The sequence below is a fragment of the Psammomys obesus genome, unplaced genomic scaffold (assembly GCF_907164565.1).
Source record: "Psammomys obesus unplaced genomic scaffold, mPsaObe1.curated_primary_1811, whole genome shotgun sequence".
In the NCBI taxonomy this organism is placed as follows: domain Eukaryota; kingdom Metazoa; phylum Chordata; class Mammalia; order Rodentia; family Muridae; genus Psammomys; species Psammomys obesus.
In genome coordinates, this window is record NW_026592548.1 from 2,459,549 (window position 1) to 2,484,044 (window position 24,496).

At 40.2% G+C, this 24,496-nt stretch overlaps 1 protein-coding gene and 1 long non-coding RNA gene across 3 annotated transcripts in view; one reads left to right on the forward strand and one right to left on the reverse strand.

Moving 5' to 3' along the window:
- Window positions 1-8,717, reverse strand: part of Ankrd13c (ankyrin repeat domain 13C) — a 41,836-nt gene extending 33,119 nt beyond the window's left edge. For both annotated transcript variants that reach the window (XM_055614283.1, XM_055614284.1), the window contains exon 1: window positions 7,766-8,717. In XM_055614283.1, coding sequence (XP_055470258.1) covers window positions 7,766-8,195 — 430 coding nt within the window. In that variant the 5' untranslated portion in view covers window positions 8,196-8,717. The remainder of the gene's footprint in view (window positions 1-7,765) is intronic.
- A 72-nt stretch (window positions 8,718-8,789) lies between these two features.
- On the forward strand, window positions 8,790-22,321 carry LOC129682089 (uncharacterized). Its single transcript, XR_008720933.1, has 2 exons — window positions 8,790-8,886; window positions 18,753-22,321. It is a non-coding gene; the product is annotated as an uncharacterized LOC129682089 (long non-coding RNA).
- The last annotated feature ends 2,175 nt before the right edge of the window (window positions 22,322-24,496 follow it).

Below are 24,496 nucleotides of genomic sequence, written 5' to 3' on the forward strand. Positions count from 1 at the left end.
AGAAAGAAAGAAAGAAAGAAAGAAAGAAAGAAAGAAAGAAAGAAAGACTTTCCCCTTTGTATCTTTACAAATATCTCTAACCTAGCTGCTCTTATTTCCATTTTCAACATGTGAGGTACCAGCACAGTCTTCTGCTGCCACAACTGTGAGTAGTTCCTGCCTTGCCACCATGACCTCCTCAGCATGGGCACAAAATAAAACCCCTCTCCCTCAAATTGCTTACAGATTTGATCACAACATGAAAAATAACTGACACACCACAATACTACTCAAGTTGGCCAAATCAACGCAATTTCCATGAAAATCCCCAATAATTTTTCTCAAGAATTAAAAAATGTATTAAAATTCATATGAAAATTTCAAGGAACCTGAAATATCACCAACTCAAGAGTTGGCAAGTAGCAAGCTTTCCTGGAACCTAGTCACAAGGTCATCTCTTCTGCATGGTTTGTGGCTGCTCTAGAACAGCCAGCAGGGCTGGAGAACAAGATATTCACTTGATACCCTGAGCTAGGTAGTTGTTTACAGCTGCTTCCACAACAGAGCAGTTTCTGGTCTACAGAACTTCCCAGAGGCCATCACATTACACTGTTATTTAAATGTCCTCTCATTGTCAAACTTACTTAATCTTGGCCTTATTGTAATTTATATTGTCAGGTTCATCAAAAAACATAACTAAAACACCATATGATCAGTCTCACTCTGTGCTACAGAGGGATTTACACTACGTTTCCTAACAGCAGCAAAATTAGTTAAAAAGCAGCAACAAAAATAATTTTATGGCTGGGGCTCACCACAACATGTAGAACTGTATTAAAGGATTGTGGAACATTATCATTATGTCAGAGACACCTCAATGCTTGTGTTTATTGCAGTTCAACAGTGAAGATAGAGTCAATCAAGTGTGCACAGAAACAACCAGGCTTTTTAAATGGGCACACTGGGCAATACTACTCAATCATAAAGGCCTCACTCTTTTTTGGCAACATGAATAGAAATGGAAGACACCATGTTAAGGAGTTAGCTGGGGGCACCAAGACAAACACTGTTGCTCTTACACTTGTAGAAAGCAGAAAAACCAAGTTAAACAAACACAAACACAAACCCTGCTGCTGTCACTCCTTTCCAGAAGCTACAGGGGTTAACACAGTGGCCAGAGTACAGAATGGACAATGGGACTGAACAAAGTTGTCTGGAACAATAGGGCAATGACAGCCTACAGCTATGATTCACAGGAACTGAAGGTCAGAATCTGAGGGTTCCCCACACATAGAAAATGAAAACATCTAAGGAGATAGAAATGCTAATTATGCTGCTTTGGTCACTAAACAATGCACACATGTATCAAATTATAGTAATTTACTCCATAATTACTTGGAAATACTGTATCAACAGAAAAAGAATACTGCTTCAAAACAAGATTAGGACTTCAGAAAACTAAGTGCACTGTCCAAACTAATGACAAGAGCAGTTTATTTAAGATGTTTTAATTAAAAATATAAATCTCTTCAGTGTATATCAAACTACAATGGAGCATATTTTAATATGTTTCTTCATTTAATTAGAAATAAAACATTTTTATCTTCCCTGAATAAATGCTGGATTCAATTACTACCATCAAAAATAAAAGCTGTTTTGAAGTGTAAGAACATGTAGTTTTACAAGTACCCACTGCTGTAAATGCAAAGTTTACAGAGCCTTTCAAATAATTGAGGGAATTCTGACACTAAAACTCATGAAGTAATGACTTCTTAAAGGCAATTACAGTGAGAATTCCAAATTCCATCTGAATTTGAAACACTCTGGTCTCTCCTGTACCATTGGTAGAATTTTTATGGGTCTGTGTGTGTATGTGTGTATGTGTATGTGTGCATGGGTTGCAAAGGACCAAACCTGGGGCTCCATACATACAAGTCTAGTACTAAACCTCTTTGCTATACCCCCAAACTGAGATAAGATTATAGAATACATATTATCATGGAAAACACTGTCTAGAAAAGTTTCATAGCCATTCAGATACTTACACATTCCAATAGACAGTATTAAAACAGCATGCCAGATGGGATCAGAGAAACGGTTTTAGGAACCAGGAACCTAGCATGCTTAAAATGACCAAATAAAAATTTTTCAGAATTCTAACTTGACTTGGCCTTAACTCACAGAATCTGCCTGCCTCTGCCTCCAGAGTGGTGGGATTAAAGGTGTGGGTCACCACAGCCCAGCTAAACTTTATCCTTTTAACTGACTGCAAACCTTTTTCTTTCCCTTGGCAGCAAATACAGTTTTGTGCTTTATGGGATCAAGCTGGCTCCATTCACTTTCCTGAGAAAAATCTGCCAAATGTCTCGTTTGTGTATAAGGTGTGCTCCGCCCCCAAGAAGAGAATATTGTACTGTGGGGGAAAGGGTATGTAGTTGAGCTCTACCCAGCTTGCGATGTTTCTCCCATATTTTCCCTCGGCATACAGAAAAGTGTTGTACGTAGCTCACGAATGGCATCAAGAACACCCCGAAGGCGAGTGAGCAGAGTTTCTGTGCTTAGTGAACAAGCCAGCACACAGAAGGCAAGTGGTGACTTGTACTGTGAGACAGTTTTGATCTATACACTCTAATTATAGAGCAAAGCAAAAAGTTACAAATACCAGACCCAGTACAGCTCCGAGTTTACAAAACCATCTAAGCCGCATCCAGACAAGGAAGAATAAATTCTCTCAAAAATGCTACTACTGTAATAAAGTCGCAGAACACCCTACAGTCATCCCACCCCTCACTTTCAGCTAATTACTGTAAGAGCTGTTCTATGAACCTGTCTGCAGACATCTGCCTCATGGAGCATGTCATAATTTCACCTTGCACACAGTCAGACCTCTGCTGAAAATCTCATCCATGTTACTACACAGCACGCCTATACAGAGTGGCTGCCTCCCATGTCTACACTCCAGCCATGATTCCACTTCTGCCCACTTCATCAGTGGTCTCCCTCCATAAGGGCAGTAACTTTGCATTTACTTTTTTTTTTTTTTTTGCTTGGAATGCTGTTCTAGACACTGTTCTGCTAAACTTTCTCATTTCTCATTAAACTACCCCTAACTCAATAACTCATTCAGTCACCGAGCACACTCACTGGTTTGTCTACTGTCTGGCTATCCAACCAGTATGCTCCCCACAAGAACAGGAACTGTGCTAGTCTATTCACCTCTGCATCTTCACCATCAAAAACACTACCACTTATAAGAAACTTCATAGCTGTTGAATGAGGAAATTAACTAATTACAAAATAAAAAAATAAAATAAACCTGGAAACTGTTAAGAACCAAGAGAACAGTCTCAAAATCTGTTTCAACTCTCAAAAATACTTTCACTTTAGAATAAGGCACATTTCTCTGAAATGTCCTTGAAAACCAACCAAAAGATACACATAAGGACATGGTATGGGGTTTCCTACATTTAGTACAATGCTGCAGATCAGCATTAACTGCTACAGATGAGATATATATATGCAGCCAAAACTCTAGCAGATCAAGGAGTCAAGCAACCCTGCCCTCCACTGTACTGATACACAGCATTGATATCACATTACATTCTCAAAAGTGTACCTAAACCTCAAGAACAAAGCACTGATAACACCACAGCAGACAGCTTGTGACCCACCAGGCAACTGAGTCCAGGGCAGAAGTCACCAAATCTCCAAATAAACCAGCCAACTGCTCACAACCGCTATGAAAGGCTGGTGTGCGCACTTCACACACCCGGCAATCTCTACACTGTCAGTCACCTCAAGCTTTTAACAGTCAGAAAGATCTGATTAACTTAAGGATGTTTAACACACACACACACCTACACATAATTAAAAGGAATAAAAATAGGCCAGGTATAATGACATGTGCCTTTAATCCCAGCACTTGGGAGGCAGAGGCAGATGGGTCTCTATGAGCTGATCAACGTACTCAGTTCCAGGAGAGCCAAGAACGCTATCCCCCAATAAATAAACAAACAAGCAAGCAAACAAACAAATAAAATCTTTTTTTTTTTTAACCTTTAGGTCCTTTTGAAAATACATTTGATTTTTAATTTTTATTTATGAGTGAGTGAGTGAGTGAATGAGTGTGTGGTATGTTTACCGTATGTGTCAAATGTCTGGGGGCTACATGGATCCTCTGGAAACAGAAGTTGCAGGTGGCTTTGAGTGGACAGGCATAGGTGCTGGGAACTGGAGTGGGTCCTTGGGAAGAGGAGCAAGTGCTCTGAACACTGGTACTACTTTTCCAGCCTTGTTTCGATCTGGGACTACGAGGTTGTGAACAGGTTCTGTGCAAGGTCATTCCTGCCTGGGCAGCCACTTCCGTTCCAGCAAATATCCGGTCAGGGTGCCTTCCTCATGTTCAGGGAACATGAACAGACTAGGATTCCATGGAGAGGAGTCACTACATTTCTTATGTACTTACTTAAAACTGAGTATTATGTTTTCGAAACCATCTGAAATATTTCACAGAACACATGACCAGTGGCTACAGAAGACAGCATTTCTGTAGCCTAGAAAACAATGGGCATATCACAGCTCTTGCAAAGATTTTTAAAAGCTATCATATAGGTGAATGACCCAATGCATTTATTTGTGCCATTCCAAATTTAAAAACATGCAAAAGTTCTACAGAAACTGAAAACTATCTAGTGACAGAATCTTTCGACAAGGCTCCCACGAAAAGAACACAAGGCCCCTAATAACTGAAATTGGGGCCACAAACTTCTATTGTAAACACTAAGTGAGAAATATGTATTAAAGAACTCTACTGCAAAAACAAAACAAACATTAGAACTGACTTTCCTGTAACATAGTGTGTCTCCGCCAACATAAATTCATGAAGAGGTTTTGTTGTTGTTTTGTTGGCTTTTTTTGTTTGTTTATTTGGTTTGGTTTTTTGAGACAGGATTTCTGTGTGTAGCCCTGCCCGCCCTGGAACTCAATCATTTAACCAGGCTGGCCTCAGAGATCCTCCTTCCTCTGCCTCCCAGAGTGCTAGAATTAAAGGTGAGGGCCACCACTGCCCAGAAATTAGTTCTAGCTCTATCTTCATAGTTTCTATTGCATAGGCAATGTTTCCAAAGTGCCATGTCTCTCTGGATTCTTTTTTGAAAGAAATTCAGTAGGACCCTTTTAAGAAAATCATTTGACAATGTCCACTAAAAAAGTAAAAATGCAGGGCTGGATTCAGTTGGTACAATGCCAGCCGAACAAGCATGAGGACCTGAATTTGAGTCCTTGGAAAAGTTGGGTGTGGTGGCACACGCCTGAAATCCCAGACTTCTGGAAACAAAGACAGGTACATAAAACAAAAATAAATCTAAAAAAGGGTTTTTGTTTGTTTGTTTGGTTGGTTGGTTTTGTTTTTTAATAGCTAGGCTATGGAGAAAAAGCACCCAGAGTAAAACTAACACTACAGGAATGGGACAGAGAACAGGCAAGATGGCTCTGTAGGTACAGACAATCACTCCCAAGCCTGATAACCTGAGTTCAATCCTGGGGACCTACACAATGAAGAAGAGACACAATTCTAACAAGTTGTCCATGGATCTTCACAGACAGGCACACAAAAATAAATGCAGCTTAAAAAAATACTTTTTTAAGAAAACTTTAATGGGGACATTATGAAACTACATGAGAACACAGCAGCAGCACCGCAGGTTCCTTGTCAAGAATGTGCCAGAAGAAGACATAGGCACACTTCTCACTGGCAGGAGTGGATAGCTGCATTCATCAAGAGTGATATAAAGGCAGCTAAACAAAATATAAGTATTTCACTTAAAAAGTGAACTTTGGTGGGTAAAGGTCAGATGTCTAAGGGTATACAGAATTCTGAAAAGAATTCAGTTTTTTAAAATGCTAGCAACAGAACTGGATGCCCAACAATCAGCAATTCCAAAACTTCAGTATTTCCTGCGTCATCCACTCAACCCTTAAGGAGCATTAACTCGAAAAGGGAAAGTTTTGGCTATTTTCAAAGCGACTTTAAGGCACATAACTAAGTTTTAAAGGCAAAGACAAAACACAGCTACTACATGACCTTGTCTAAATAACATCCTAATAACCAATCCATTATGGCTACAACTCAACTACTTAAGTCAGGACAGAATTCTCAGCAGAGGTCACTGCGCTTGTTACAACAGCATCATTGAATAAATTAAAAGTAGAAATTAAAACTTGGAAAGAGCCGCCCAGTACATTTTTGGTATTTGATTTATGATAAATGGAAGATGGTAGCATTACAAGTATAGTATTATAAATTCAGAAAACAAGTGCAGTTAGAAAACTGTACCAAAAAATTATTCACTTTTTTGTCTTCTACTTTTGTTGTCATTTTAAATAAGCCTACAAAACAATGAAATTCAGAGAGCTTATTTCACAGGTGGTATTGCAGCAATGTGCAATATCATTTTGGACAGTTTCCCTAATGTATTACTGTCCGGTTAAAAACAGCTGCCAACAATTTTGCTTCTATTTTAAGTTTGAAATGGCCTGTTAATAAAATGTTGGAAAATATTATCACTATTCACATTAGTTTCAACAATTAACAATTATACAAAGCCTTAGTTAGGCACAATCCCCAGCACCACCAAAAAAAAAAAAAAAAAAAAAAAAAAAAAAGGCAAATAAATCTCAAACTCCTTATTAGCTGGGAGAAATGGTGCACGCCCGTGATTTCAGCACTCAGGGAGACAGAAACAGGCCTCCTGATCCACAAAGCGAGTCCACAACAGCCAAGGCTACTCAGAGAAACCGAGAACCCGTCTCAAAAACAAAACAAAACAAAAAACCACCAGACCAAACCAAAAAAAAAAAAAAAAAAAAAAAAAAAAAATCGCTTGTTGTTTAAAAGAAAAAAAAATTCAGCTGACAGAATGCAGCCAAAAGTAAATAGCGTTCACAATCAAATACGCTCTCTCAAACATACTGCTAAAACTTTACTATGAGGGCTGGAGATGGCTCAGAGGTTAAGAGCACTGGCTGCTCTTCCAGAGGTGCTGAGTTCAATTTCCAGCAACCACATGGTGGCTCACAACCATCTATAATGAGATCTAGTGCCCTCTCCTGGCCTGCAGGCACACATGCAGGCAGAATGCTATATAAATAAATCTTTAAAAAAAAGTTTACTATGAAAATTGTAGTACTGACTTTAGTCGCTGTCAAGAGACACTGTTGCTAAAGTGAGAAAGGCAACAAAAAGAATCAGCTGGTAAGTCTCTTCAGTTGCTTTGGGAAATCAAATGCCGACACATTTCTGTGTTACTTTCAAAAACCAGCGTTTTAAGTTTCCTGAAAGCAGACAAAAGCAGCAGATCAATTAATAATACAGCACGATGACAGATAACACACTTAGCTGCAGTGAACCTGGGTTCTATCCTGGATGAAGACCTGCAACATACAGGTTCAAAGTTCAAACTCCAGGAAGGAATGAAGGAAAGACAGCTCCCTAAAACCAAGACCTGCCTGAATGTGAGATAGCCTGACATTTGACACACGGAAGGTCAGCCGCAAGACGGGAAACCTGTCCCGAGATGCTCAGGTGGACAAGAAGAAAACATCTCTTCTGCATCCACAAGACCCAAACTCCTGACCCCAGTTAAAGGCAGTGTGTGTATGTGGGTGGTGGTGGTGGGGGGGGGTGATCCTGCGGAGGAAAGTACAGTGCGCGGCTGAAGCCCAGAACCCCGAGGCCGTCGGTCACCTCCCGAGGGGACAGAAAATCGGCAAAGCCAGCAGAGCTCACCGTGATTATCCTTCTGCCCGATATTGTGCGTGCGGATGAGCGAGGAAAGCCTCCTCACGTCCCCCTTGAAAACGCTCTCGTGCACCGGGTAGAGCGAGGGGCAGCTGCCTCCGTCTGCGACCACGGCCGCGGGGTTGCTGCCCAGGCAGGCCGGGGCCGGACAGGTGGCGGTCACCGCGTTGTGCTGCGGCGGGGCCGGGGCGCCGGGACTGAGCGCGGCGGGTGCCTTCAGCTGCAGCCGGTGGTGGTGGCTGAAGATCTTATGGCAGGCCTTGCCGCCCTTGCCGCTGCCGCCCGCTCCGCTTCTGCCCCCCGTGAAGGCGCCGCCGAGCGCGGCCGTCGCCTCCTCTTCGCACGGCTCCAGCACGTCCCCGTCCTCTTTGCTGGGCTTGTGATCCCTCCTCAGGGAGCGGATCTTCTCCCCGGTCATCGCCGCCGCGGCGCGCAAGGCGGGCTCCGGGAGGCTCACCGCGGGCCGAGCCGGCGCGGCGGCGGCGCCGGGAGATTAGAGCGGCGGCCGCGAGCCTCGCACGCAGCATGAACTCCTGGGACGGCCGCGGCTCCGCGACGCGCGCATCTCCCGCAGGCGGCGGGCCTCGTCTGGGACGAGGAGAGCCGCGGCTCAGGAGCCCACGACTACACGACGCCGGCTGCCGCCGCCGCCTCCTCAAACGGAAAGACCCGGCGCAGCCATCTTGCCCTGGTTCCTCTCGCGAGAGCTCCGGAAGAAACGCCGCGGTGTTCGTTGGCCGCACTGCAACCGCGTCTCAGTCCGGGCAACACCCGTACTCCCCTCGCTTAGGGTTCCACCGTGGGCCGGGCCCTGCGGCTGCAGACCCAGACTCGGAGTTCTGACCTGGTGCTCTGGAGCTTGGGCCTGCGAAGGAGGTCAACGACTGTCACAAACTCCGCTTTACAGCTTATACCCTGGCTTGTGAACCTCTCTCAGAGCGACGTTGGGAAGACGACACCGGATGCCGGATGTGACCTCACTGTGCTGCGCTGGATAATCACTCAGTAAACATTTGCTAAGAATCGGCTCAGTTCTCTAACTTGTGTTAGTACTTCCCCTGACTGGCCAGGCTGTAGGGAAGGAAAGGTGGTCACACAGGAAATAAGAGGTAAATTTAGTATTGGAAGATCTGAAAGGTGATCTTAGAGAAATGTAAGGGCTGACTTTGGAATTTAAGGGCTGTTCATTACACCAGGACAGGAGGATTTTTCATACACTTGTTAGCTGAGTGTATTTGGGACAAACGTCAAAGTAAGTGCGTGAAGGATACTTACTTGCGAAAGTGGAATAAATGTTTTAAATAAGTGGGCAGTAAGCTAGGTGAAAGATGATGAAAGTATGAATCGGATGCCGTGTGTCCGGAAAAGGTTTAAGACTATGAATTCAAGCTTACCGCATTGAGTTGAAGGTCTTTGCCGTTTGTCCACAGGGAGTTTTACATTTTGGAAATGTGGACATAAATTCTTAGGAAGTAGAAAGCGGAAATTAGATTCTAGAATTATACAGTACCCGAAAGTGGCTGGATTCTCCCAAATAAGAGTATGTAGAGTGAGAAATAGAATGGTGTAAACAAAACCTTGGAAACATCATAAAACTTATAGAATGAATAGTCAAGATGGGAATCAAAAAGCACTGTGTGTATGAGTGATGGTGATGGAATCGTAAACATTCAGAAGCTTAAATTGAAAATGATGATGCGCACAACAGATATTATATAAAAGAGGTTTATTGGATAGAGATGGAGAGAGAGAGGCATGATAAGGAAGGAAGGGGGCGCCCTGGCTGAGAAAGGGTAGAGTAGGAGAGAGGAAGAACAAGACAGAGAGGTAAGAGGCAGGGGTCCGTTTATAGCTCCTGTGCAACTAAACCGCACCTGCCGGGTCCATCTACCTGGCAGGTGGCACATGATGATGCCATAGGTTACTAGGCAACTGAGAATCAGGCTGCCTAATTGCTGATATTACTCCCTTTTTCTATAATTAAAAAAAATGAGGAGCTCAGACTGCTTCTCATGGAAGGCAAGTTAAAGTATAAAAATGTAGGTTCACTGGAAGCAGCTCTTGGTCACCATGCCAGGGAGTAAGAGAGAGGAAAAAAAGTAAGAGCACCAAAATGCCCAGATTACAAGGTAGGCAGGAGAGGAAGCCCCTGCCATGAAAAGTGGAGGGTAGGGGGTGGACTTAACAGCCATGCCCAGCAGTAGATAGGGACTGAGGAATGCTGGGAGAAACTGGAGCTGTTGGTCCTGGGCCTGAAGCACACCATTCCAGCCTTTTGTTAGTAATAACGGGTGAAGTTTTCCTTCTGGCTACTTCCTGCTGACACTGGTGTCTTGTAGGGAGGTCAAAAGGCTGAAATGTTGGCCAAGTCCGGAAAGAGCTGGCTGTTTTGATGCTGTACAGGGTCTGTGAGAACACTGGTGGCTGGGAGGAAAAAGTGCAGGTCCAGCTTAGTGAAGTCTGCAAGAGCAGACTGCAACAGCTTTGGTGCTGTCATGGGTGTAAGAAACACCTGGGTTTCTGGCAGGATACTGGAACATATATATAGACAGAAGACAAAGTTAAGTAGGTTACAGAGAAAATTCCTTTAATTGTACATTTAAAACTTTTGGGAGAGCAAACAGAGGTGAAAGGTTTGGATCAAAGAGAGACTTAAACAGGGGAACCTCCATCTACCTGAGGGAACCTCCATTTACCCAAATGCTGACAATAATTAAACGGTCTTGCTTTGGATCTGTTATCTAAGGAAATTGAGGCTAAGTGTGGTTGCAGAGGTATGTAAACTTAGAGGCCCTTAAAGTGGGTGCTAGGTGTAGAAATCTGAAATTCTCCAGAAGACATCCCAAAGGAGAATCTGGAGGAACAGACAAATGGACTATTCCCATTGGGCAGGTAGGAGTCAGTCACCTGTCAAGGCACCCCAAGTACAAGGTTTGACGCAGTAGATTAGTATGTACAATCTGTTCTAACATCTTGTTAGCATTGGCCAGAGACCAAGGGCATAGTTGCCCATAGCAGTTTACCTAGTTAGTATTTTGTAGACTGCGAGAAGGGGAGGGAGCAAAACTGTGGTGGGAGAGAGAAAAATCTCACCCAAGGGAGAAGATCCTAGATGAAGGGTTTGGATGTAGGATGGCAAGAGTGGTAGGAAGCATTTGCACCAACCAGAAGTGAAGAGTCACCAATCTGCTGGTGTTGGGTGTAAGAATGTAGTGATCTGGAATTGATGCCAACCAGAATGGAAGACTCACCAGTCACCTAGTGTTGGAAGTTGGAATGAAGCAATCTAGTAGCCACGAAAGGGGAGTCCCAAAACCAGGGAGCAGGGAGGAATCCCACCCTCTGAGATAGGCAGTAGGTGAGAAACTTATCTGAAGCCAAACTGACCTGAGAGGTGGATTTGGGTGGATTTTCTGCAGTTTACAAGAATCTCTTTTTAAGTTTACAAAGGAGATAAACTTTAGACACTTTAGCATCACAATTGTAATTTGCAGTGAAATATACATTGCAGAAAGGGCAGTAGATATACATGTTTGTGTTAACAGTATAAACATTCTTTTAAGGTGGTTATAACATGGTGGTCACAAGGTGGTAATAACAAGTCATAATAGCCTTTTGGTTTTGTTTGTTTGTTTGTTTGTTTGTTTTTCAAGACAAGGATTTTATGGAACTTGAACATAGACCAGGTTGTCCTCGAACTCACAGAGATTCACTTGTCTCTGCCTCATGAATGCTGGGATTAAAGGTGTGCACCACTACTGCTGACCATAATAACAAACACATGGTTGTGGTTTCCTGAAACAGGCAGAACAGAACCATTTGTAGTTAAGATTACAGGTGGGGTATAGTCCAATCTTTGAGAAAGAGATTAATCATAAACAGGAATGAATCTACTTTGTCTTTACTGTAAGATGGCTTTCAAGCCTAAGATGGAGGCAGGTTGGTTTATCAATTCATGTTGATGAGAAACATAGTTCTTACCTAGAAGGGGCTAGGAGAGAGTTATTTTGAGCCTTGGTGGAAACATTGACTTGGGTTGCTCTGAATGACAGATTCCAACATGGATGAACTTTGAGCAATACAAAACTAAAGAAAGTAATAAATCCATGCATTTAACAAATATATTAAAGGAAACATCAAGTAGGCAGTTGTAGCAAAATGTGTGTGGGGGTTACTGTTGTAGGTTTTGGAGGTTGTCTAATGGCTTGCTTTGTTTAGCTAGTGGAAGCTTAGTCATCCGCTAAATTTATACATTCCAAAGGTTTTGCCTGATAATTACCAGAGGTGGGCAATTAATGATTATTAAGGGGACTGTAGTGGTTTGAATCGAAATGACTCCTATAGACTCGTGTTTGAATGTTTGGTCACCAGAGAGTGTCACAATTAAGAGGTGTGATCTTTTGGGAGTAGGCATGGCCTTGTTTGAGGAAGTTTGTCATTGGGGTGAGCTTTGAGGTTTCAAATATTCAAACCAAGCCAAGTGTTTCTGTCTTCTCGATGCTTCTAATCTCAGTTCCTTCTCCAGCACCATGGCCACCTCATGGTGTCATGCTTCTCACCATGATGATAATTGTAGGGCTTTCATTGCTGTGGCAACCAGTAAAGCAATTGCCACCCAGGTGCATCAGAGAGAGCCTCATTAAAGACCACAAAGCAAATATATTGGCCAATTGATATTCATGATCAGAGACCTAAGCTAAAAATAAAAATAAATGGCATTGGAATTACAGGTTTAGTAGAACAGGAGCAGATGTAACAATAATCTCACCAAAATCTTGGCATCCAGATTGGCCTCTTCAACAAGTAATAATATTCAGCTTTAGGGATTGGAACTTTATCGCAGATAAAACTAAGTGTAAGATGGGTCGAATGTATAGGGCCAGAAGGACAAATGAGAAAATTAAGGCCATTTTTGGCTAATATAGCCATGAATTTTGCGGGATGTAATTTGTTACAGCAATGGAAAACACAGTTAACATTCTTCCAATCTCAGAAACAAACTAAAAAATAAATATTTTCTGAGAAAAATATTAAAAGGTATTATTGAGAACAGTCACAGACTGTCCAGGTTGTCCATAAGTAGGACACAACAAGTCTTGGTCTCTTCAACAAATGGTGCTGGTCCAACTGGATGTCTACATGCAGAAAAATGAAAATAGATCCGTATTTATCACCCTACGCAAAACTAAAGTCCAAGTGGATCGAAGACCTCAATATAAAACCAGATACTCTAAATCGGTTAGAAGAAAAAGTGGGGAAGACCCTAGAACTCATTGGCACAGGAGACAACTTCCTGAACAGAACACCATCAGCACAGGCCATAAGAGCAACAATCAATAAATGGGACCTCATGAAACTGAAAAGCTTCTGTAAAGTAAAAGACACTGTCATTAGAATAAAACGACAGCCTACAGATTGGGAAAGGATCATCACCAACCCAACATCTGACAGAGGGCTGATATCTGGAATATATAAAGAACTAAAGAAGTTAAAAGATAATAACTCAAGTAACCCAATTTAAAAATGGGGTATGGAGCTAAACAAAGAATTCTCTGTAGAAGAATATAGAATGGCAGAGAAACACATAATGAGGTGTTCAACATCCCTAGCCATCAGAGAGATGCAAATCAAAATGACCCTGAGATTTCACTTTACACCCATCAGATGGCTAAGATCAAAAACTCAAGAGATAACGCATGCTGGAGAGGCTGTGGAGAAAGGGGAACCCTCCTCCATTGCTGGTGGGAATGTCAACTGGCACAACCACTATGGAAATCAATCTGGTACTTTCTCAGACAATTAAGAATAGTGCTACCTCAAGATCCAGCTATACCACTCCTAGGCATATATCCAAAAGATGCACAAGTATGTGTTCAAGGACAGTTGTTCAACCACACAAGGACATTTGCTTAACCATGTTTGTAGCAGCCTTATTCCTAATAGCCAGAACCTGGAAACAACCCAGATGTCCATCAAACGGAGGAATGGATACAGAAATTGAAAACAAGGAAATCATGAATTTTTCAGGCAAATTGTGGGATCTAGAAAAAATCATCCTGAGTGAGGTATCCCAAAAGCAGAAGGACACACATGGTATATACTCACTTATATAGACCTATAAGATAGGATAAACATACTAAAATATGTACACCTAAAGAAGATAAACAAGAAAGAGGTCCAGGGGTAAGATGATCAATCCTCATCTAGAAAGACAAAGGGGATGAACATTTGAAATAGGAGAAAACAAGTAACAAGACAGTAGCCAACCACAGAAGGCACCTGACTCTACCTAGCAGTGTATCAAAGTGGATGCTGAGACCCATAATCAAGCCTTTGGCAGGTATCATATGGTAGGGAATCATATGAAGGAAGGAGGAATTAATATATCCTAGAGGGGACAGGGAGCCCCACAAGGTCCAAATATATCTGAGCACAGGGGTCTTTTATGAGACTGTTTATCCAACCAAGAACCATGCATGGATATAACCTATAACCCCTGCTCAGACATAGCCCATGGTAACTCAGTATCCAAGTGGGTTCCCTAGTAAGGGGGACAGGAATTGTCTCTGACATGAACTCATGAGCTACTCCTTCGCTCTGAGGGAGGAGCAGCCTTGCTAGGCCACAGATTAGGACATTGCAACCATCCTGAAGATACCTGATAAGCTAGGGCCAGACAGAAGGAGAGGAGGTCACCCCCCTCCCCCCCCCTCAGTGGACTCGGAAGGGAGCAAGAAGGAGATGAGGGAAGGAGGGGAGGAATGGGATGAAAGAGGGAGAGGGCTACAGCTGGGATACAAGTGAATGTATAAAATTATTTAAAGATAAAAAATATTAATTTTTTAAAAAAGAAAAAAAAAAAAACAAGTGTTGGTCTTTCTAAGGCATCAACTTCCCTAAGTTTAAAATGGCTAACTGACAAGCCCCTATAAGTGGATCAGTGGCCTATGAAATAAGAAAAATTACAGGTACTAGAACAGTTGGTACAAGAGCAGCTAAATGCTCAACACATTGAGGAATCTAACAGTCCATGGAATTTCCCTGTGTTTGTTATAAAAAGGAAGTCAGAAAAATGGAAGATGTTAACATATTTAAGGGCCATAAATAAGATGATTCAGCCAATGGGCTCTTTACAGACTGGAATCTTATTGCCTTCTTTATTACCGAAGTAATGGCCTGTGATGGTAATTTATTTAAAATATTGTTTTTTCACAATCCCTTTGCGTGAGAATGATAGAGAAAATTTTGGTTCCTCAATGCCAACTTATAATAATAGTAGTCCTATATAGAGATATCATTGGATGGCCTTACCACAAGGAATGTTGAATAGTCCTAACTTGGTGCCAATATTTGAATCAGCCATTAGAAATAATTTGAAACAGTTCACTCAATATAAAATTTAACATTATATGGATAATATCTAGTAGCTGATTCAGGTACAGACACCTTAGAAAAACTGTTTGATGTAGTAAGGAGAATTTTGCCCTACTGGGAATTACAAATTGCTCCTGAAAAAAACAAGAGGAGATCTATCAGTTATCTAGGATATAAGATAGGTTTACAGAAAATTCAACCACAGCAAATACAAATCAGAAAATATTAATTACAAACTCTACTCAAGAGCTGAATAATTTATTTCAAACCTTACAAGATGATAAGGACTTAAATAGTCCAAAAACATATATCAGCTCAGGCTGAGAGAGAATTGGCTCTAGTAGAAAAGAAACAACAGGATGCACATGTGGATCGCTTGGATCCAAAGCTAGATTGTATTTTGGTTATTTTACCTTCTACTCATTCTCCCATGGGAATTCTTATGCAGAGAGAAGATAGTATCTTAGAATGGGTAGTTTTAGCACATAAATAGAGTTAAAAAATTAGAGACCTATGTAGAAAAGATTTCGTGAGTTGATTCTGAAAGGAAAAAAAATGAGATTTCACCAATTAGCAGGAATAAACCCGGCAGAAATTGTGGTACCTTTTACTAATTGAAATTGCTGAACTTGCCTCATTATGGGCAGAAAATGAACATTGGCAAAGAGCATGCAGTAATTTTTTGGAAGATATTAACAACAAATATCCCTAAAGTAAGAGACTTCAATTTATAAAAAGAACTAATTAGATTCTCCCTCATATAATAAAAGGGACACCAGTTCTGGAGCATGTACATTTTATACTGATACAAATAAATCAGGAAAGGCAAGTTATAAGTCAGGAAAAGTAAGTAAAAGTGACTCAGAGCCCTTATGATTTAGTTAAAAAATCAGTTGTATGCCATTTTTATGATATTATGTGATTTCTTTTAATGTAGTTACCGACTCACAATATGCAGAAAGAGTTGTTTTACATATTGACACTGCTGAGCTTATTGTGGATGATTCAGAATTAACTAATCTAATTATTCAGTTACAACAAGTAATTAGAAATAGAAATCATCCATTGTATGTAACACATATCAGATCTCAGACTGGTCTAACAGGTCCCCTAGGAAAAGGTAATGATGAAATTTATCAGCTTAATAAAAAATGTGCTAGAAGCCTCCGATTTTCATAAGAAACACCATCTTAACAGTAACTGAAAAAAGATTTTTCTATCACTTGGCAACAAGCTAAGGAAATTGTAAGGCAATGTCCTGCTTGTTCTTTGTATAACCAAACTCCATTACCTGCAGGAAGTAACCCAAAAGGTACTCAAATAAAATTTGGCAAATGGATCTGTTTCATTTTTCAGAGTTTGGAGAACTAGGGTATGTACATCCTACCATAGATACATATTCAGGATTTCAATAGGCAACTGCTTTAAGTTCTGAAAAGGCTGATTCTGTAAGTTTACATTGATTAGAAGTTATGGCTCTTATGGGTATACCCATATAGACTAAGACTGACAATGCCAGTATATGCTTCTAGTAAAATGAAACAGTTTTTTTTTTCTTTTTCATATTACAACATGCGTATTACAGGCATACCACACAATCCTACAGGACAAGCAGTTATAGAAAGATCTAATAGCACTTTAAAAGATATGCATAATAAACAGAAAGGGGTAATTAAAGACCTTCAGAGATAGATTACATAGTAGTTTAACCTTAAATTGTTTAAATGCTAATGGAAAAGGAACAACAGCTGCCAAGAGAAGTTGGATCATAGAAAAAAAAAAAACTGCTGAATTAAATCAACCTGTATATTTTTAAGATGTGTTGACTTCAGAATGAAAACCAGGATATGTGTTATGTTGGGGAAGCAGTTTTGCCTTTGTTTCCACAGGAGAAGAAAGGCTATGGATACCATCTAAATTGATAAAGATTATATTCAAACAAGAAAGATCTCCCAAGTAAAGAGAGGCAATAACTCATCAGATAGCCTGGTAATTCAGTTCAAACTAACGTATGAAGACTATAGTTTTCTTCTTAAATAAAAAGAATACTTTGGTTGTTTGGTATTAAAATAAACACAGGAAATGTAAAATGTTTTGAGTAACAAATTGGAGCTAAGATAAAAAAAATTTTGAGCAGGGCAGTGGTAGCCCATGCCTTTAATACTAGCAGAGACAAGCAGATTCCTATAAGTTAGCTTTCTAGGATTACGTCAGACAGTGATAGTGGTTCATACCTTTAATCCCAACACTCAGGAAACAGAAAACATGTAGATCTCTGAGTTCAAGGACAGCCTAATACTGACCAAGTTCCAAGTAGAGAAAAACTTAGATCCAGATCCAGATATGGTGGTTCATACTTTTAATCATAGCACTTGGAAGGCACATGCCTTTGATCCTTACACTTGGGAGACAGAGGCAGACACAAAGGAATTACAATGATTTAATTTAAAAGTAATTTACAAAAGGCAGACTAAAATTTACAATCCTTTATAAATCTTTATAATCTAATATAATAATAATAATCTAATATAATAATCTTTATAATCTAATATATATATGTGTGTGTAAAGGTATATTTAATTTCAATTTTTCAAAAGAACCATTTAAAAAATTTCAATTGAGAGAGAATACTTTTTCTGTTGCCAAAAAATATTTTGTCCTAGGAAAGATATAACACACCTAAAAAGAAACCCCTCAGAGTTATGGTTGGGCAGGGTTTTATTTTTAATTTTTTCAGGAGAATAAAAACATCTAACTGGGGGCTGGAGAGATGGCTCATCGGTTCAGAGCACTGGCTGCTCCTCCAGAGATCCTGAGTTCAATTCCCAGCAACCACATTGTGGCTCACAACTATCTATGATGACATCTGGCGCCCTCTCTGGCTTGCAGGCATGCATACAGACAGAACATTGTATACATAATAAATTAATTAATTAAAAAAACCCTGTGTTCTTAAAAATTAACTAAGGAATCTGGAGACAACTGGACAAATGAAACATCTAAAAAAAAAAAAAAGGACAGATTATCAGGAGAAAATGTAACAAGTAGAAGAGTAATTTGGCCAATCTTGTCTCTTCTGTGCTCTATAGACATAAGTGGCACACAGTCTTTATGTGGTTAAAGATAAAGAATTCAGTTAAAAATTAAAGTTGGTTTGGGGGTTGGAGCATGCCTCTCACCTTCTTTAAACTCATGCATGCTTGTTTAAAAAAAAAATTCAAAATCTCTGTCTCATATAAGAAGAGCCACCTAGTATGGGAAAGAGGAAAACAAAAAATAAGGGATTGATATATTGACACTGATCATATAATCTTTTAGTTTTCATTGACTCTCTAATTTTTTAAAGTATATTATTGCAAAATCTGTAAGATTATTATGTATATATAAGCTTTCTGTCATGATACTAGTAGTTATTAACTAATTTTAGAAATAAACTTCATCTAGTTTCCTGTATGTGTTTCCAGGTTTGAGCCTGAAACAAGTAACTAAAAGCAAAGTTTGTATACCTCATATGTACTCAATAGATTATGATCCTCAAACCTTTCTGAGATCTGTTGAATATGGCATTTAAAATGTTTACATTTTCTACCACCCCTAACAGTAACCTTTTCGGTTTCCAAGAGGATGACGAGCTCCCCAATGACAAATCCACCACCTGGATTGTGTAACAACCACCACTGGAAAAAAACTGCTCCATGTTTCTTCTGCTGCTTAGTTCAACACAAACAGTGGACACCTTTGAGTTGACTGTTATGTTCTGCCTAGTCAGGATTGCTACCAACCTGACAAACACCATCCAAAGATCAGCTTCAGATTACAGATTGCTTAGGATATTCAAAATGCTGAATTTGTATGAGATTAACATGAACATTTTACACAACTTTGAACTCAAAAATACTTAATCTAATCCTAAAACTGCCAAATACAGCCAAGCTGGACATTGTGGGAAGCTTAGCGAAAATTGCTTAATTTGTGTGAATAGCATTACATTAGCTTTCCTTTTTATTTAGACAGAAAAATGGGAATACATAGGAACAATAGGATAAAAGGGTAGATTATTGAATCTACTCTTATAGATCATTTGTATATTGATAAAAAATTAAGGTTACAGCATACTATATTGTGGAGAGCTGCTTGTTTATGAAGCTACTTTGTTATTTATTGAAAAACATGTTTTCACCCTGGCCTTCACCTTGAGACAGAGAAAAGAGGAAGTTTCACCAAGTTCCTTGTTTGTGTGACCTTGGACCGTATGTGCTATAGGGAAGTAGTTTTAAAAAAGAAGTTTGTCAGTTCCACAAACAAATTTCTTTTTGTATTGATGTGACTTGTTTTTTGCTTTGCCAATAAAAAAGGAATTGTGGAATAAACTCACACTGCAGTCTTACTGACAGCCCTCTGGAGCTGATCCCATGTGTACTGTGACTTGCTTTAATTACTTCAATCCTCACTTTCCACTCAGGAACTGTTCAACTCTGCGGGCTGGCTCAGGCACTATATATCAACTCTTTTTATTTAAAGTATTATACATATGTAATTATTAAAAATGCAATGTGAAGTTTAGTTCTTTTGAAAGCTACTATCATAAACTGTCTAAGATAATTTTAGAAATGCAAACTAATAGTCAGTCAAACTTGTGGTTTTGTTAGGTACTAACTTAGTTAAACACAGGGTTTTTTTCTAAGTTAATCAGTCAGTATATAGATAGAAACAAATAATTGAGATATACTAGAGATAGATGATCTTCAAAAACCTCAGAGATCTGTCTGTAGAATATGGCATTAACGATGTTTTATTAATTTGAAAATTTTTGGATGAGACGTCATCTCCTGGAAGCACGCCTTTTTGACTTCGAAGAATATGATGAACATGAAAAAGAAATTCTCCTTTAGGAGATGGCTTCATATGTGGCAAGCTAGCCCCTGGACAAGGAATGTCCTTGCTTTTATTGCAAGCAGAATGCTGGACAAACTGGATACAGGATGGTTGACTGCCAAGCTTTGCAAGGACAAGGTAGGCAAGTCCTTCATTATACCAGCTTCACAGAAAAGTCTGTCAGATATGCTGAGCCAGTAGACTGAAGCTGATGATATAGAGATATCTTGGGTGACTCTCCAGGCAGCCAGAGCTGCTTGCTCTGTACTTCCTGTTTATTCAGATAATATTAGAAGATTGAAGACTAAATAGTTATAATCTTACAATTAAGATTAAGTTCCTTAGGATTTAAGAAGATGTTTAGGTCTTTTTAGATGGTTTTTGATTGGTATTTCAAGTTTTTACACAAAGTGATTTAGGTACAGAACTTTAGACTTACCAAGATAGGATAGGATACTTTCTTTAAGGTTAATAATTACTTATGGACAAGACATTGTGAATGTTAAGTTTTACCTGATAGTATATAGTTTATTGATGTTAGAGGGAAAGTTTTTTAGTTAGACAAAAAGTGTTGCAGGGTATTTGATCTATTTTGAATCCCAAAATAATCAAAGAACTCTGTGTAAACACGATCTAACTAAGTTAACCCTACGTCAAGAGGCAGAGCAAGAAACCAGCTGACAGGGATTTAATAGTATGAGGGACTTTGAGTTGAGGGGTATTTAAGACATCATGGAGAAGAAGAAAGAACTTTTTAACTTAAGCTCTGGCTTTAGCTTAGGCTTCACCTAGTTCCTCAGCTCCCTGGCTTTTGCCCTGGCTTTTGGGCTTTGAGTTATCAAGCCTTTGGCCTTGGTATTTTGGCCTTTTCTTCCAGAGCTGTCAGTTGTCCGAATGAGCCTTTTGGGTTTTTTTGTTTGTTTGTTTGTTTGTTTGTTTGTTTGTTTTTTCCATCTGGACCTGAACTGAGAAGGAAGGTCAGCTGGGTGCTTCCTCTGCCTCTCTGAGCTAGCAGGTTTGCATCCAACATCTGGCTCCTAAGTCCTCATTGGTAAAATAGAGCAGTTGGAATTTTCATCATTGTTTTTAAAAACATGTATCAATCCTTAAGAACACTTGCTACTCTTGCAGAGGACCTGTCTTTGCTCTCTAGCATTCACATGGCAGCTCACAACCACCATTTGTAACTCCAGTTTTAGGGGATCTGAGACTCTATTCAGTAAATATTAACTTAATGACTGTGGAATTATTAGCTATCCTAATCATGCAGTTCATCCTAAGGGTCTTTTTATTATGTGAACATTTAACAACAGATAAATAGAATGGTATACTTAGTCCCTGTGTTAGTACATGAGGTGTCTTAGGAATAGATCTGGTCACAAAGAATGTTCTGTAACAAAGCAAATTTCAGCCATGTGTGGTGAAACACAATCATATTCTGTTTTTAATTAAATTTTTATTTTTATATTAATTACAGTTTATTCACTTTGTATCCCAGCTGTAGCCCCCTCATTCCCTCCCAAGCTCACTCTCCCTCCCTCATCTCCTCCCATGCCTCTCTCCAAGTCCACTGATAGGGGAGGTCCTCCTCCCCTTACAATTGTATTCTTGACACTTGGGAAACTGGAGCAGGAGGATTAAGAATGGGAGGGTATATGAAACATCATCTCAAAAACAAAACAAGACGAAAGATTAAAGGATTTTACTATGTAAGCATGTAGTTATAAATGAAGGAACATGCGTTTTATCTATTTATTTTTGTGTACTGTAGGGTGAAAGACCCCTGCCTCACCCTAAGTTAAACATAGCTAACGCCATTTTGTGAGACACCACTGTTTTGTAAAACTCTGAAGGCCAGATGAGAAACTGAAAAATTACTGAGAAATCCTAGCTGTGTCACCCACTTGGGATATCTGTGGTCAGGCTGCCCCAGTCATACTAAAAACAGTTTGTGTTAATCACCCTCATAGATATCTGTGAGACTGTTTCAGTTAAGATAGAAAAAAACAAAATAACAGGTGGCGGGCCACGTCAAGGGGTCATCATAACCCCCTTGACCACCCAGTTCCTGAAATCTTGGTGCCCCTGCCAAACTTTGACGCAAATTGTGGTCTCGTGTAAACGTACCAATCAGCCCCCTGTAACCATGCCTCTCGCTTCTGTACCAGTGCTTCTGCTCTAAAACCCTATAAAAACCCCAGCTTCCCGTCTAGGGGGCGCGGAAGTCTCCAGAATGACTTTTCGCCCCGGGTACCCGTGTATCAAAATAAAAGCCTCTTGCTGTTTGCATCCGAATGGCCTCGTTGTTCCTTGGGAGGGGGTCTCTCTCAGAGGGAAGATACCCTCCGGGGATCTTTCAAGGGTAGTAAACCTAGAGCCTTGTGTAAGGTAACCCAATGCTCTGCCACTGAGCATGTGCCCATCCTTCTTTGTACTGAGTTTTCCAGGAGATCTTGAACTTGCTTTATAGCCCACACAGAATTCAGCCTTCCAGGTCTAGCTCCGGGCCTGTTTGTAAGAGAGAACTTGGTACTAGGAGCTCAACAGTGCTGAAGTTCAACTGGATAAATACCTGACACACTTTAAGTAAAGACATTTCTTTGCTAATGATTAAACAAGGTCATGTCAGAGGAGGCACAGTGGGGAAACAGCCTTGCACTCCCTGCAGCCTAGGGAGAATTCTTCTCTTGGAGGGTCCTCCATCCAGTACCTAGACAATCCTTGATTCTACTGCAGAAAGAAGTTCAGGACCACACAGAATTAGGCAGAGATGGACTTCAATAAAAATATTTTAAACACTGGAGTTAATAGGCAGAGGCACCCAGGGAAAGAATGACACACACTGAGCATGTCAGCCACACAGAGGAAACTCTCACTTAAGTATCTTAGCAATCGACTCATACCTTTTGGTGGCTCTAAAGTTTTATCTTAAAGGTCACCAAGAAGCCCTTTTTACTTCTTTGTTATAAGTGAGATTATAGTGGGTTCTGGAGGTACCTTAGATGAGTTTACAATCTGATAAGATAAAAGATGAACATTAGACCTAGGAATGATTAGGTGATGAGAAAAAATGGAGTGCAGGCAAAAGGACAAATGGGTCATGAAAGAGGATATAAAGTTGTTTCCCTAATTTCAACTCTGTCACATTTTTCATGGTACATAAGTGAATAAAAAAAAAATGTAATTGAGGAAGGTGTGGTGGTGCATGCCTCTAATCCCAGCACTTGAGAGGCAGAGGCAGGTGGATTTCTGTGAGTTTGAGGTCAGCCTAGTCTACAGTAGTAAGTTCTAGGCCAGTCTTGGCTACACACTGAGAACCTTCTTTAGCAACAACAACAAAAAAATGTAATTGATAGTTAAAATGTAAAATCCTAGGCCATAGCTCTATGATTTTAGAATGACCTTTCTAACTGTACAGTAGTTTCCTGAGATTTGTATTGAGTTTGTGGATGGACGAGTGTTTGCTTTTATTTTTGAGTTCACTACAATTAGATGATATTATTTTAAAATAAAAAAGCATAGGTTGCAGAAGTTGCACACAGATGAAGACCTGCTTTTGCTTTGTGGGACTTATTGTGAGTGTCAAAGAAAATTTCAGAACTGCTGCTAAGAAAGGAAATGGCCATAGTTGGTGATATGCACTCAGGCCTTCAGCATTCTTTACTGCTGTGAAAACCTTTCACACTTAAAACACCGCTACATAAGAGCAATGTTATCTCTTTACAGCCAAACACCACAACATTGGTGAGCCCGGCTTGAGCCATACTCTAGGGTGAGGGCTTCTCTCTCTCCCCAGGTTCTTTACTCTTCCCTGTCTTTCTATCCTGCTTCAGTCATAGGAGGAAACAGTATATCTCATGAGTGACAACTAGAAGGTGTAGAGCAAAAAGCAGCTGTGCTATGACTCCTCTCCCTTGTTCTGTGACCACAGGCTTCGTTTTCTGTTTCTTGTCTGCTCTTCTTAGTGAGCCCCTAATGTTGTTGAATGTATTACTTTCTCTTTTTGGTTTTGTTGTTGTTTGGGGTTTTTCATTGTTTTTTAGGACATGATCTCTGTAGCACTGGCTGTTCTGGAACACGCTCTGTAGACCAGGCTGACGACAAACTACCTACCCACCTCTGCCTTCCCACTGAGTGCTGGGATTAAAGGTGTACACCACCATGCCAGCAATATCTTATCACTTTCCATGAACCTGCACTCCCTAATATTCTCATGTATTGTTCAGTTGGTAACACATTTACTTACTAAGAGATCAGGGCCACTTAAAAAAAAAGTAGAAGAGTCAACAATGGGGCAACACAGTAAACTTCCACTATTTATTTTCCAGCCTTTCCAAAGACAGAGAATAAGTCATAGTATTCCCTTAGTTTTGTGAAGTTTATTCTGGCAGTTAGAAAATGTTGTTGACCCAGAGTCAGAACTAGCTGTTAGTGGCATGAAGATAAATTTTATATCCTTTTTTTTTTCCC